Source organism: Neofelis nebulosa, chromosome 6 (genome assembly GCF_028018385.1).
Source record: "Neofelis nebulosa isolate mNeoNeb1 chromosome 6, mNeoNeb1.pri, whole genome shotgun sequence".
Lineage (NCBI taxonomy): Eukaryota > Metazoa > Chordata > Mammalia > Carnivora > Felidae > Neofelis > Neofelis nebulosa.
Genome location: NC_080787.1, coordinates 149,897,103 through 149,911,323, shown reverse-complemented (window position 1 = coordinate 149,911,323; position 14,221 = coordinate 149,897,103). Strand labels below are relative to the sequence as shown.

The following is a 14,221-nucleotide window of genomic DNA, read 5'->3' as shown; positions in this document are numbered from 1 at the left end:
CAGAGCTTTTTATAGTTCATGAATATCAATGCTACAGAGAACTGAAAAGAACCGAGAAAAAGAACAAACTGAGAAGAAATTCTGAAGAGTCATGCACGAGCTTAGTGACTCATGAGTCATCCCAGAATTGTGGGTGTGGTCCAGCCAATTTTAAAAATAAATTTAAGCACCCAATTAATCTATGCACATCATTTTCTTTACTTGGATGTTCAAACTGGACATACATATTTACTCATTTAGATAAATGAACTTGCCATTTTGAAATTTAAGAAATTTAAAAAATCAGTTTACATATAATCAAAGGAGCATTTTCATAATAAAAGTCCAATCCACCAAAACCATTGCATAGAATTCTGGACTGTGCATTCAAACTTACTGGAGTTTCTAATCAATATTTATCCCCCAAACTATTACATGAACATCTCAAAATATACTTATTTTAATAATTATGAAACAATTTTTTTAATGTTTATTCATTTTTGAGAGAGAGTGAGCAAGTGAGTGGGGGAGGGGCAGAGAGAGAGGGAGAGAGAGAATCCCAAGCAGGCTCCACGTTGTAAGCACAGAGCCAAGGACACCATGTTGTCAGCACAGACACTCACGAACAATGAGATCATGACCTGAGTCGAAACCAAGAGTCAGACGCTCAATCGACTGAGCCACCCAGGCACCCCGTGAAACAAAACTTCTTAGAGCTCTCATAGTTAAAAAGACGCCATCCCAATCATCTAGCACCTGGTCACTGATAAAGATGCAAAACATGTCATGAAACAGTGTCTAGAGAAGTAAAACTTGAGGATAGTCAATCTGTTCTAGTACGCTTTCCATTCACTCCACACGGATCACTGGGCACCTACTCTATGCCAAGTACTGCTCTAGGCACTGGGATAAATGAGTGAAGAAACCAGAAATACAAAGATCCCTTCTTTAGATTTCAGAATACGCCATTTTATTTGACCTTGATATTGGCTCCACTGTAGGTCCCTATCTGGTTTTCATTTTCTTTCATTTTTCTTAATATATGCTAACTCTCTGTATTTTGTAGTTCTTTATATAAACATATCAATACATTTATATAACACATCAGTTTAAGAATTAGAAAAGGTTGTTCTTAGTTACCTGATTAATGTTAATTTATGAAGTCACTTTTTAATAGAAAAACCAAGTTGTGTGATCCAAGTTTTAATCATCAAGTAACCGTATGGTGAATACATTCACCTCAGGGGAAGTATGCTTTTGTGATGACATTGTGGACATCTCCAAAAGGCCAGTACGGAAGATCAGGTTCTTGGCAGAGAGGTGAGACTACCTAAAGTCCATTCTCACGCACACCCGCCTATGCGTACCAGTTGTGGCCTTGTGAATTTTATTTCAGTATAACAGGTTACTAACACCATTTACATATTCAATAAGGGATGAGAAAACAAGAATGCAGAAATGCCCCCACAGCGATGCCACTTTGAACAAAGCCTGCAACAACCTTGCCAGATGAGAGACTGTAAGTTGCTGACAAAGCCCACTTTGAGATTTTCCCTTTATAAGACAATCTGGATATAAGACTATCTGAGCTGCCTTTGTAATAGGGTTTGTATTATATCCTGATTTGGCTGGACATTTATAGGGTATCTATTTCTTACTCAGACCTACCTAATAACTGGGACACCTTTGTGCATGTTCATTAGAAATTTAGTGAAAGCAAAACTCTTAGTGTATGTCACATTTTGTCCAAAAGCATGGTACCATGGATAGAGAAAGGTGATTTCTATCAATATCTACTATATCAAAATGCCCATAAAGTAAAGGAACTTAAGAGACACCTTAGCGTAGTTGTAGCTCTCCAAACTAAATGGTTTATAATACCATATCGTTAATTAAAAAAAGAAAACTCCAGTGTGATTCTGACATTTTTATTCAACTCCTTCTGCCAAGATCTATATCAAAGTGGCTATTTTAAAATAACCTGTGTTTCAAGGCATCTGGGTGGCTCAGTCGGTTAAGCATCTGATTTCAACACCTCAGAACCTGAAGCATGCTTCAGATTCTGTGTCTCCCTCTCTCTCTCCCTCCTCTGCTCACAGTCTCTCTCTCAAAAATAAAAACACAGAAAGTAAATATAAATAAATAAATAAATAAATAAATAACCTGTATTATCATGCCATTTTAAAACAATGGCTCGTTATCAGAATTTATAAGACAGTGAATTTCATGGGTTGCCTAGGATTTATATTTCTGCTCCTTATTAAGTGTGTAAGTAGCGATTATTATTTCACATTCATTCCAGTGACTACTCCTGATGACTTCAGATTCCTGTTGAAAAGAGAGAACTAGGAAGGGCTCCTGTTCCTTCCCCAAAGTGACCTCGTAAGAACTAGAGGGGAAACTGTGCATTCCAGGGAGTAACAAACAAACAAACAAACAAAAAAGGAAAGGAAGGAGGGAGTAGAAAGGGCAAGGGAGGAAGAGTAAGAAGTAGAAGAGGAGGAGGAAAAGAAGGAAGAAGGAAGGAGGAGGAGCAGGGAGGGGCAGGGAGGAGAGGACAGGGGGTGGGGGCGGAAAGGAGCAGGGAGGAGGCGGAGAAGGCATGACAGCTCCAGAGGAGACCTGAAGGGTGTCTGAAACTTACTGGGTTGGGGGTGGGAGCCGGGATGGACCCTGGTGGGGAGGCAGAAGTGAGAAGACAGGTAACAGAAAACTTTCCTACTCCCAGATGGAAATTTAAGCCTTGGAAACTCAAACGCAATTTTAGAACGTCTGTTGTTCATGCTGAGTATCTGTCTGCTCTGTAACTTATCCAAACTGTTGAGCTGCTTCTCCCTCCTGTTGCCTGTACTCTGGATATTGGAGGTTGCAGCCATAGAATAAAGTCATGTCCCCTGAATGTTGGTAGAGTCAAGGAGAAGATAGAAAAAAAGACAGACTTAAAAATTTTTGTTTAAGTCATTATTGTGTTTTTTAATGTCTTTAGCCATTAACAATTAACAGTTCTTTAGCTATATTCAGAAAACACATATTTAAAAATAAAAAGTATGCCAGATCTTGTCTGATAGATTTCATATTACAGATCAGAGCTACTCATTTTTCCTAGATAATTCACTTGCCATTGATAAGTATATGGAAAAATTTCACTCCCAAAATTTTGTAAAACATTTTTCACGTTTACCAAGGAATATACGATAAGTGTACACAGCCATGGCAAAAATGCCTGGATCGGTCCTTCTTTTTCATTCTAACAGTAATTTGCAGACACATATAGTCATCTATCTGGCCAGCAGGTTCAGGCATTTATTCTGACTGCTGCTGTCTTAATGTAGAACAGCACTGTCTAATATGGTAACCATGTGGCTATTTAAATTAAAATTAATTAAAATTAAAAATTTAGCTCCTCACTCTCACTAGGGACATTTCAAGTGCTTAATGGCCACATATGGCTAGTTGTAATTATTAGACAGTGCAGATGTAGAACATTTCCACCATTGCAGAAAGTTGTATTAGACTGTGCTCTGATTTTCAGCGATACCATAAAGACTAGACTGCACAGATTCGGCATTTGGTCTGCCTTGTTGTTTTGGCATTTGGAACAAATAGCCACTTTCATGTGCACTATACTAGGGTGGCAGTTGAAGATATGGGTTGAAAAATCTAAATGTGCAAACGACATTTACCTACGTCTAACTGTTACTTCCAGTTTCTGACTTTATTAGGTCATTTACACGTAGTTACCGGACAGTAACTCTATTTCAAGAATATGGGATGATTTCTAGTATAGTGATGATGGGGAACAAGTAGGGAACTTGGGATCATGGGCAGGAACCATCAGTGACTTCCCAGACGAGCTGAGTCTCAGATGCTGGGACAGCCTCCATCACGCTTCAGGACAGTAGCTCGTAAGTATTTCCGAGTCAATACCTCTTGAAATTCTGATAAAAGATTTACGACTTCTTCCAACTTAATCATGCACACCATTTCAGGCACTCACAAACCCTTGGAGTCCCAGTGGTGTCACAAGAGTACGGAGAGGGGACCACTATTTTCCTGAGAAACAGAGCTATTCAGAAGTCTTTAAGGGGGGGGCGCCTGGGTGGCGCAGTCGGTTAAGCGTCCGACTTCAGCCAGGTCACGATCTCGCGGTCCGTGAGTTCGAGCCCCGTGTCGGGCTCTGGGCTGACGGCTCGGAGCCTGGAGCCTGTTTCCGATTCTGTGTCTCCCTCTCTCTCTGCCCCTCCCCCGTTCATGCTCTGTCTCTCTCTGTCCCAAAAATAAATAAAAAACGTTGAAAAAAAAAATTTAAAAAAAAAAAAAAAAAAAAAAGAAGTCTTTAAGGGGAAGATGAGTGATATGAAGACCTGGGCTCCTGGGCCCTGTCGGCACACAGGAAGGAAGTGCAGTGCAGGGTCCTGGGTTGTGTTTTGTTTTTGTCTTTGTTTTTATTCTGTGGGGTGTGGGAGGGTAGCCCTACTTCCTTCAACGTTCAAGGCCCCTCCTGAGGTATGGCATCCTAAAGAAGCCCTCCCCCGCTCAAGTACCAGACTGTCCTCACAGCACATGCACCAAAGGAATAATTATGATTATATTGGGAGATTGTCCACAAGCCTATGCTTAATAATTCTCACATTTTACTTTCAATATTAGAGTAGTGTAATTGAAATGTGGTTGGCGAGACTTTAAAAAGACAGAAGCCTACAGGTTATAGGATAAGACGTTTCCTTAAATGTATGCTATTGTTCTACCAATGGCAGCAAATAAATTGCTTCTTTTTTATTCTGACTTTTTGGCTTGCTGAATCAGTAGTCTCATCAGAAATTACTTAAAAGAATTAACATAGCTATAAAAACCAAAAGTAGTTTATATCCCTTCTGGCTATTGTATTATCAAAGATAAAGCAAAATGATTCATCCTACATTTTCATTATTTTCAAGATGATTTTCTTTCCTAGTCTCTTGACACTTCCAAAAGTTACTCATAAAGTTATTTGAACAGGTAAAAATAAACCTATAAATTTTGTTATTGACATAATTTTTATGTGCTGTAATTGCTTAAAACACTAAAATCCACTCACTTTTTATAAGGAATTATAGCATATTGTTTTACTCCACAGGAATGAGGTTTTTCAGAAAGTCCACTGTGTTACCTTGTGGAACCAGTATATAGACAAACACAAAATCCATGTAATTAATCAAATATAAACAAACCCAAAAGTTACAGTAAAGTTTTGGGAATATATACTTAGATTAAGACTAAAATATCTAAATTACTTATATTTGCTATAAATTCTTTCTCATTATATGCACACTGTCATATAACAAATTCACATTTTAATAGAAATGACTGAAACCGAGATAGAGATAGTCATGTTCTTCATCCTCCTAAAAAACTTATGACAAAATTTAATAACAGGGACACCTTCGGGATTTCTATCACCGCCAAACAACTTACAGTAATTGTAAGTTCAGTACTTGAATACCAAAAGACTGCTCGAGATTTAGAAATGCTTGATAATTATATGAAAACATTTAAAGACATACAGGAAACAGCACAAACAATTCTCTCAGTTTTTCCATAAAGGAAGGAAAAGGTTAATTTTGATGAATCTAAGTATTTGCTTTGATGAATTCTTTATTTTGGTCATTTAATTTTTTTAATGTGAATTTATTTGTACCAATCACACACAATTCCTACCTTCACCTTCAGACACTGTTGTGGGACTTTTTAGTTAAATGGGTCAATTGCTTCACTTGGATGATATTTGGCAAAAACCTTTTATGTTCCTCAGTCTGATGTGATACGCATGCACAACTCTGTCTTTAGCCCGAGAAACCCTTTTAGCTGATAAATATCACCCAAAGCAAAGTCCTTGATAACACAAAATAATTAAGTAGCAGAAGCTGTTTAGAGATCAGCATTTCGTCTTTCAAATTAAATGTAAAAGCCTTCTCCAGTTAAGAGATTGGCAAGTTTTTACAAATAACATCAGTGAGCCTTTTAGAAAGAAACACAGCCACATTACAATGGAGTCATTAGGCAATACATTTATTTTGAAGCCAATTAACCTTTTGTCAGAAAAATGTCGGTGCCGTAATGGTTTCGGCGCGGAGGTCAGCCTCTAACTGGGCACGTATGACAGCCACCGCCACTGACACGTGCTGCAGACAGGGAGAGAGTGCGGCAATGAGAACCAACCTTCTTTTGTATTCTGCTCTGCATTTCCAGGGAGCAGACAATCTTGACCTATCCATTTAGGTAATTAAAGCTTCCATTTGGACGTGTCCTGCAGGAAGGTGAAATTTGGAGGAGATAAATGGCTGTTGCTCTCCGTATTCAGCCACCAGTTCCATCATTTGATGGACTGCCTGAAACAGGCCGGGCTGCCAGGTTCTCATAAAAATAGAGATGAATTGGGCAGCGGACGATTCTCTAAGCAAAGCAACTCTGTCATTGTCTGTTTTGCAGGCTATAATTTAATTGTTAGTCAAGGTGGACAGCTGACACAAGGGGGGCCTTCTCTAAGAGCTTACCCACCACCTTCCATTCTCTGAGAAATCACCCCAGCTTATTTGGTTAGCCAACTTCATTCGGTGTTGGGAGATGTCGCTCCAGCGGTACACGGCTGGTTCCCCCAGCTGTGCCCTGACTTACCTTCCACGCGATTTTGTTTCCTTTCGAATCATGCTCAAGGGCAATTGGGAAATCTCCTCGCTCATAAAATTTTCGAAATGCTGTGGGCTTCGTTGGTCTTTCTTTAAATGCTCCTGCAACTGGTGGGCCTCTCACCTTCAAAGGAAAGGAAAAAAATAGGAATCAGGTTTTAAAAAATACTAAAAAATGCACAGCGAAAAAGGCTTTACTTCAGTTTTAGTTCATATGAAATATTCTGGAAGATAAAGAGCTAAATGTCTAACGATGGAAAACAGCAGCTTCACTAATACAAAAACTTACAGAGGAGAATTATTTTATAATCATTATTAAGAATTTACTTTATTTTGAGTTTCTTTAGAAAGCATTCCTAGAAAAAGTCACTTAAAAATTATTACATTATAAGGGGAAAAAAAGCCTAAACTTTTGTTTAAGAAAAAAAAAATTAATGGAGGCATCTAAGTTCCACTTGGAATGTTAAAACTTTTAAGATTTCTAATAGTTGCTAATTCTAATCTCTGAATTAAAATTTAAATACATAAAGTAAAATACATATGTATAAATATACAAAAATATATATATTTGAATGTTCAACTATATATATAGTTTATGGAACTATAAACTATACTTTATGGAATACTGAATCATTTTAAAATATGTCCTTTAAATCTTTCTATGTACATAAAATGGTAAAATATGTTCTCATGTTAACAACAAACTATGAAAATGTTATATGAAATTAAATTATAATAAGTAAGAAAATTATAACAAAAACTGGTCATCTACTCTGTGTAGATATATATCTATATCTATATCTATATCTATATCTATATCTATATCTATCTACACATATATAGATATAGATATAGATATAGATATAGATATAGATATAGATATATATCTACACAGAGTAGATATGTAGATATATACATGTAGATAGATATATATGCAGACATATAGATAAGTAGATGTATAGATAGATAGCATACATTTGATATTATGAATTTGTGAGGAAGTAACATTAGATTACATGTGAATCTTTCATCCCCAAAACTGAGATTTTTCTCAAAGAAGAAACATTTCATATTGAGTTATTCACATTGAGAATATTTTTTAAATCTGTATTACGTTACAAAATTGAAAGCAATTAGTGAACTAGTTAGAAAATTACAGACCACTGATTATCTTTCTCTGAAAGTTTATGTTTAGTTTATTTATTATTTTTTAATCTATTTATTTATTTTGAGAGAGATATAGCGTGACCAGAGGAGGGGCAGAGAAAGAGGGAGAGAGAGAATCCCAAGCAGGCTCTGCACTGTCAGTGCAGACTCTGACAGGGGGCTAAATCCCATGACCATGAGATCATGACCTAACCGAGACCAAGAGTCAGATGCTTAACTGACTAACCCACCTCCGGTGTCCCTATTTATTAATTTAATAAAAACATGATTAATTTGTTAATTCTTACTATGAACAAAATAGCAAATAATTTATGTAATATAACTTACTTGATATAATGTTAATTTTTAATATTCATGTAAAAAACTTTAATTTTAACAAAGAAATATATAAAAATATATCTAATATAGTAAATATAGTAAATAATGACAAATACATTTTTTTAATGCACATAGAAACACTAATGCTAGAAACTGAATAGTATATTAAAATATTAACATGATTAAATGCTGAAATGGGGTTGAAGAGTGAGGTAACACAAAGGCATTTATTACAGTTTATTAGAGTTTAGAATTTTCTTCACTACCTGGCTATTTATTCCCAGCATACAATTACATAAGTAACTATGGGGAAGCAAGATTGCCTTTCACTAATAAAAGATTTAAAATTTGTTCTGGTATTAGAATTATTGGCCACCATTTTCAGACAAATGTACCTAATTGTTAAGTAACCATACGTATATGATGACAGCTTTGTGCAGAGCTCTGAGTTGGATGTTACATATACATTCTACACTACATTAGTATAACAGAAACTGTAGGGATGCCATTCCTGGACTTTAGTTCCTGGAGTGGTCAATTCTGAACCACATTTTTTTGGAAACTGACAAAGAATTGACAACTTTTTATTTTGTCAACAAGTTACATACCACAAAAAAAAAATTACCATCTGTCATCATGTCACCATTTTAACACCTCTTAAAAAGTGGTATATATAATCCAAAGAAAGAAAACTTAGCCAAATTAAACCAGCATCATGCATATTTATAGAAAGTTATAGTGCAATAGTGCACATGTGTGTTCATGTTTGTGTGCATTGTATTATTGCACAGTCCTGATTGCTAGTCAACAATACCTCATTTTTTGTGTTTTTTTAAATTAAAATTTAAATATATAAAGAAAAATCCATATGTAAAAATATACAAATATATATATTTGAATATTCAACCATGTCTATGTCTATGTCTATGTCTATGTCTATGTCTATGTCTATGTCTATATATGAAGATTCAGCCATAATGAAAGAAGGAAATCTTGCCATTTGTGACAACATGGATTAAACCTTGAGGGCATTATGCTAAGTGAATAAGTGAATAAGTCAGACAAAAAGACTATTATTGTGTGATCTCACTTACATGTGGCACCTAAAAGAACTGAACTCATAGAAATACAGAATAGATTGGGGCGTCTGGGTGGCTCAGTCGGTTGAGCATCTGACTTCAGCTCAGGTCATGATTTCACGGCCTGTGGGTTCCAGCCCCGCGTCGGGCTCTGTGCTGATGGCTCGGACTCTGGAGCCCGTTTCGGATTCTGTGTCTCCCTCTCTCTCTGCCCATCCCCTGCTCATGCTCTGTCTCTCTTTGTCTCAAAAATAAATAAAAACATTAAAAAATTAAAAAAAAAAAGAAATAGAGAATAGATTGGTGGTTGGCAGGGTCTAGAGGGTAAGGGTGACATCTATTGATTGTCTTTTTTCATTTGCTTTTTGATCTTCTTGATTCTTAGTGTGATGATTTATTTTCTATTGAAACCTGCCCTTTGGTGTATTGTGAGACTCCAGACCGTCAACTTTCTGATTTAGCTGGTGTTTTCCAACATATCTCTGGCACAGAGGTGGGGAAGGGTACTACCTAATCACTGTCAGGTTGGGGTAGAAATCCTGGTTCCCACCTGGCCTCCACTCACTCCGGAGAGGGGCTTTCTCATTGACATGGGGTGAAGGTGGTGGCTTCGGGACCACTAGGGAGTACCTGACATCAGTACCACTATCAGTACCCGATAGGGAGGGGTAGGAGTGCCCCATTACTGCTCCCTGTTCGGTGCCATAGAAGGGGTGGCCTCATTACTACTGGGCAGTGATGAGATTCCTGTCCCACTAGGAGGCATTCTCTGACAGCCCCAGCAGAAAGGGGTGCCATCTTATTACTGCTGGTTAGGGTGAAAGTCCAAGTTGCCCCCACTTGGTCTCCACCGACGCCGTGGGTGTTGAAGGCCTCTTTACTGTTCCAGTAGAGATGAAAGGCTCAGTTCCTCATTTAAAACATTCAGCTGCAACGGATATTTAGATCTTTTGTCTGCTCATCATCTGCTAACCACCTTTTCCAATTTTTTTAGATGTTATTATTTATGCTGTGGAAAGCAAGACTCCCATTTGCTCAGTTCAGCTAAATTTTGCTAGAGATTATCTTTCTCTCCTTCCTTTTTGTCTTAAAATTGATTTCTCTTTTTCCTTTTGCCTCTTATTCTAAATATACTCCATTGTTTCTGATTCTGAATTCAACATTCAAAAATGATCCAAACTTTTAAAAGAACCGACATATTTCTCTCTAAGAAGCCTAGAAGGCTTTACAAACGGTTATAAACAAGTTCTATTTGTCTTTCTTCACATCAATTTTCATGGACTCCCTACAGAAATGATCCCATGCCTATAATTCCATGGAGACTCTTTACTTCGTTTGCTATCATGTAATAACTAAACAGTGACAAAGTTCTTTCTTGAGTATTATTATCCTCTGTTTTTATATTTGTGCCACTTATTTATTTTAAAACATTATATTTTTTGGATTCTGGTATAGATCCATTCCAAATTAACTCTTGGAATCTCAAAAGTTGTAATTCTAAAACTGACTAGAATATTTTCAGTTAAACCTGTTAGCACAACATAGGCATTATCTAATTTTATGCAGATGCCCTGTCACTGTCCCTAGATAATATTTTTTCTGTTCCAAATACATATATACCTACTTAAACCTAACAGAAGGATATAATATTTTTAATGCTCTATACATAATCCATTCCAACATTCTAAGTAATTCTAAAACCCTAAACACGAAAAATCAAGTAAGTAATAATCTCAGGAAAGGTAATAAAGATATTGCTACTGGAAATCACACAGATGAATGTAGATGGACTAAATAAATTTAAAAATAAGCAAAAAATCTATTAAGAATCCTTATGTACATCCCACTTTATAGAAGAACTACTGTAAATTTTGTTTAATGTCTTAGGAATTTTACTCTGATTCATTACAAATAATATAGAATAAGGAACAATAAATCAAAGTACACTTGTGGGAAAATGCAATTAGGATTTGTCTGAATGGTGGGGGCTGTCCATAAACCAATTAGAAAGAATGGGTGTCATAGCAGAATGCTTTTAATAAAATCTAATGCACTTGAGAACCAAGTTTCTGAATGCACTTTGAAGTGGCTATAAATGACAGGGTACTTTAGATGCCTACACTCATTGAATGTGCTGGGATGGATTTAGGACTTAGATCATAGGCTCTGTCATATGGTCACAGAAACTAATAATAATTAGTAGGAAAGAATTTTAAGCCACTCTAAAATTCTTCATGATATAGTTTGAAAGTTTCCTTTTCAATAGTTTATTTTTTAGCATAAATGGAAGCTGAGAAATCTATATTTTGTTATTGTAATTGGTCTGATTAGCCAGCTTACTAACATTGAGACAATATGATACAAAGACATTAATTTCCTATTTTCATCAGCTTTAACCTGAAACTTGGCTACTGTAGTTAGGCAAGAGTTATACTATCTCTGAGCTACTCAGGCACTTGCATATTAACCCCACGACTGGCAAATCTGTTGCCATTAGCCTAGATTTCTGAGTAAGTAGCACTATAATTCAGTGTCTGCCCCACATGCCAGACATAATTATTCTAACCCATCAGAAATTTGTCACTACCTAAGGTTACCAAATGACCGAGGAAATGTTTGCAAAAGTATTACAATGATCAAATCTGATTGTAGTACTCGATGGGATACCTCATCATTAACAAAGGTGAGCTTGTATTATTGGGTAAAGATTTCATGAGAAACTTTAATAATATATCAATATAACAATATAACAAAACATTATGATAGTGATGTTTTTGTTAGTAACAGCCGTAAAAGAGAACAAGTGCCTTATATAGTAAAATACATATATTTCAACAAATGTTCAACGTAGACAGACATACTGTGGAGTCCTTCACAATCAGGCCCTACGGGTAATAGTGAATGGCAGGAAAGACATCCAAGTGATGTGGGCAACCTAATTCAGGAAGCTCATTCTACTGAGATCTAACAGGATGGCCTGGAGTCAGGAGAATGTGTGGTCAAGACGTAGTCCAGGCATGAGGTGGCAAAGGCCTTAAATTAGGACGCCATCGATAACAAAAACAAAACCCCAAAATATTATATTCATTGTTTTATAAGCATTTTTGGTTTCAGCTTTTGACAAAACCCACATGAAATGATATTACAGACAAGAAAATCTAAGCTTCAATAGCTTCAAGATCCTGGCAGAAATCACAGAGTTAGTAAGTATTAGGAAAGGGACCCCCACTGCTTTTGCTTCTACAGACCTTGTCCTCAGTCACAATACCAGAATGTTGGGTTTGGGCAAAAACCTAAAGGGGAGTTACCTAGGGCACATGACTCATTGAATGAGAAGATCCAGAGGGCAGAGATGAGAGAGGCTTCTGACTGCAAAGATGCAAATAACCAATTGGTTAAGTTACAGAAAAAATAAATTACAGGATGGAGGGAAATCTTATTAAATCACTTAGAAGTCTACCACCTATTACTAATTTTGTGCTTTTGCTTCTAGAATGTATGTACAAGTATCATAATTTTTCATTAAATTTTTTTTAATGTTTACTTGGTTTTGAGAGAGAGAGCGTGAGAGCAGGGGAGGGGCAGAGAGAGAGGGAGACACAGAATCCCAAGCAGGCTCCAGGCTTTGAGCTGTCAGCACAGAGCCTGACGAGGGGCTCGAACTCACAGACCGCAAGATCATGACCTGAGCCTAAGTCAGATCTTAACCAACTGAGCTGCCCAGGCGCCACATAATTTTTCATTTTTATGTCCTTCCCATTTAGTGTACTTTTTTTCACCTAGTATAGTATGTCTTGATGCTGCTATGGATAACAGAGTTTTGTTTTTTTGTAGCTAAGCAATATTCCACCAACTATTTGCAATTATATTTGAAATTTATATTCTTTCTGATGTTTTTTGCATTTGTAATCACATTATTACAAACATCTCAAGCATGTCACATTTTCCCCATTTTATATTACGCCCTGAGAGTCGCTCATATGAGATAATAAAATCAAACTTTTTATTTTATGATTCTTGATAAAAGTGTTGTTGATTAAAGGAGAACAGGTCTTCTGTCTTAGTCTAGCTGGGCTGCTAGAACAAAATGCCATAGTATATAACTATTGGTTGCATTTACTGTAAATATCTCCTCACCACCTTTGTTTTCCATTTTTACTTATTAAGCATTTAAAAGTTTAATTTTCTTTTTGGTAGAAAAGTTTCTTGGTCTTTAATTGTTCTTTTTGTCTCCAGCTTTCAGCTCCTTCATATCATTCCTCTGTCAGGACACTGTGAATGTTGTGCACAATGAATATCGACTAATTAAATCATATCCTTACTCTACTTAAAATCCACAGATGATCTCCCATTGACATGCTGCATATACATTCGAAATGAATGACTGGTGATGTCTCTGGTCCCTCCTCCATAGACTCCTCCAGTTATGGGGGATTTCTCCATTCTCAAATATGGCCTGCTCTCTTCAGTCTTCATGATTTTCCTGTTCCACTAACATGTTATTGTCTCTTAGCCCTTCATTCCTTTTTTGCTCTCCCTTCTTTTTCTCCTGAATAACCATGAATCACCTCATGACTCAACACAAACCTCACTAATTCTAAGACACCATTCTTGACAAAGTATATTCCTACCTGTGAGTGGGATCAAGTTCTCCTTCACATCAGACCTGAAATGCTGGAGGGATAAACTGACTGTGACCCTAGATCACTAGCACAATCTGTATGGAGATTATCAGGGAGATCAGGCTATTGATAAAGATTGCATGTAGTCAAGTGGTGGGTTAAATCTATCGGAAATTGGTAAATTTTCCCAAAGGGAAAGTAAGTATACAGTGAGAAAAAGGCTGAGAACCTGAAACATTTCCTGGAGACTTAATAGTAATAATAATAATAATAATAATAATAATAATAATAATAATGGAGAATAGGAAGAATACAATGGTAGCAAGAATATGGTGAAGGGTTGTTATCACAGAAATCCATGAATGAAAGGAACACATTTTTTAGTGATACA

At 36.5% G+C, this 14,221-nt stretch overlaps 1 protein-coding gene across 1 annotated transcript in view; it reads right to left on the bottom strand.

Moving 5' to 3' along the window:
- PACRG (parkin coregulated) overlaps window positions 1–14,221 on the bottom strand; it is a 511,166-nt gene that overhangs the window by 436,250 nt on the left and 60,695 nt on the right. The window contains exon 2 of the mRNA XM_058736214.1: window positions 6,634–6,768. Within this exon, the coding sequence (XP_058592197.1) occupies window positions 6,634–6,768 (135 nt within the window). The remainder of the gene's footprint in view (window positions 1–6,633; window positions 6,769–14,221) is intronic.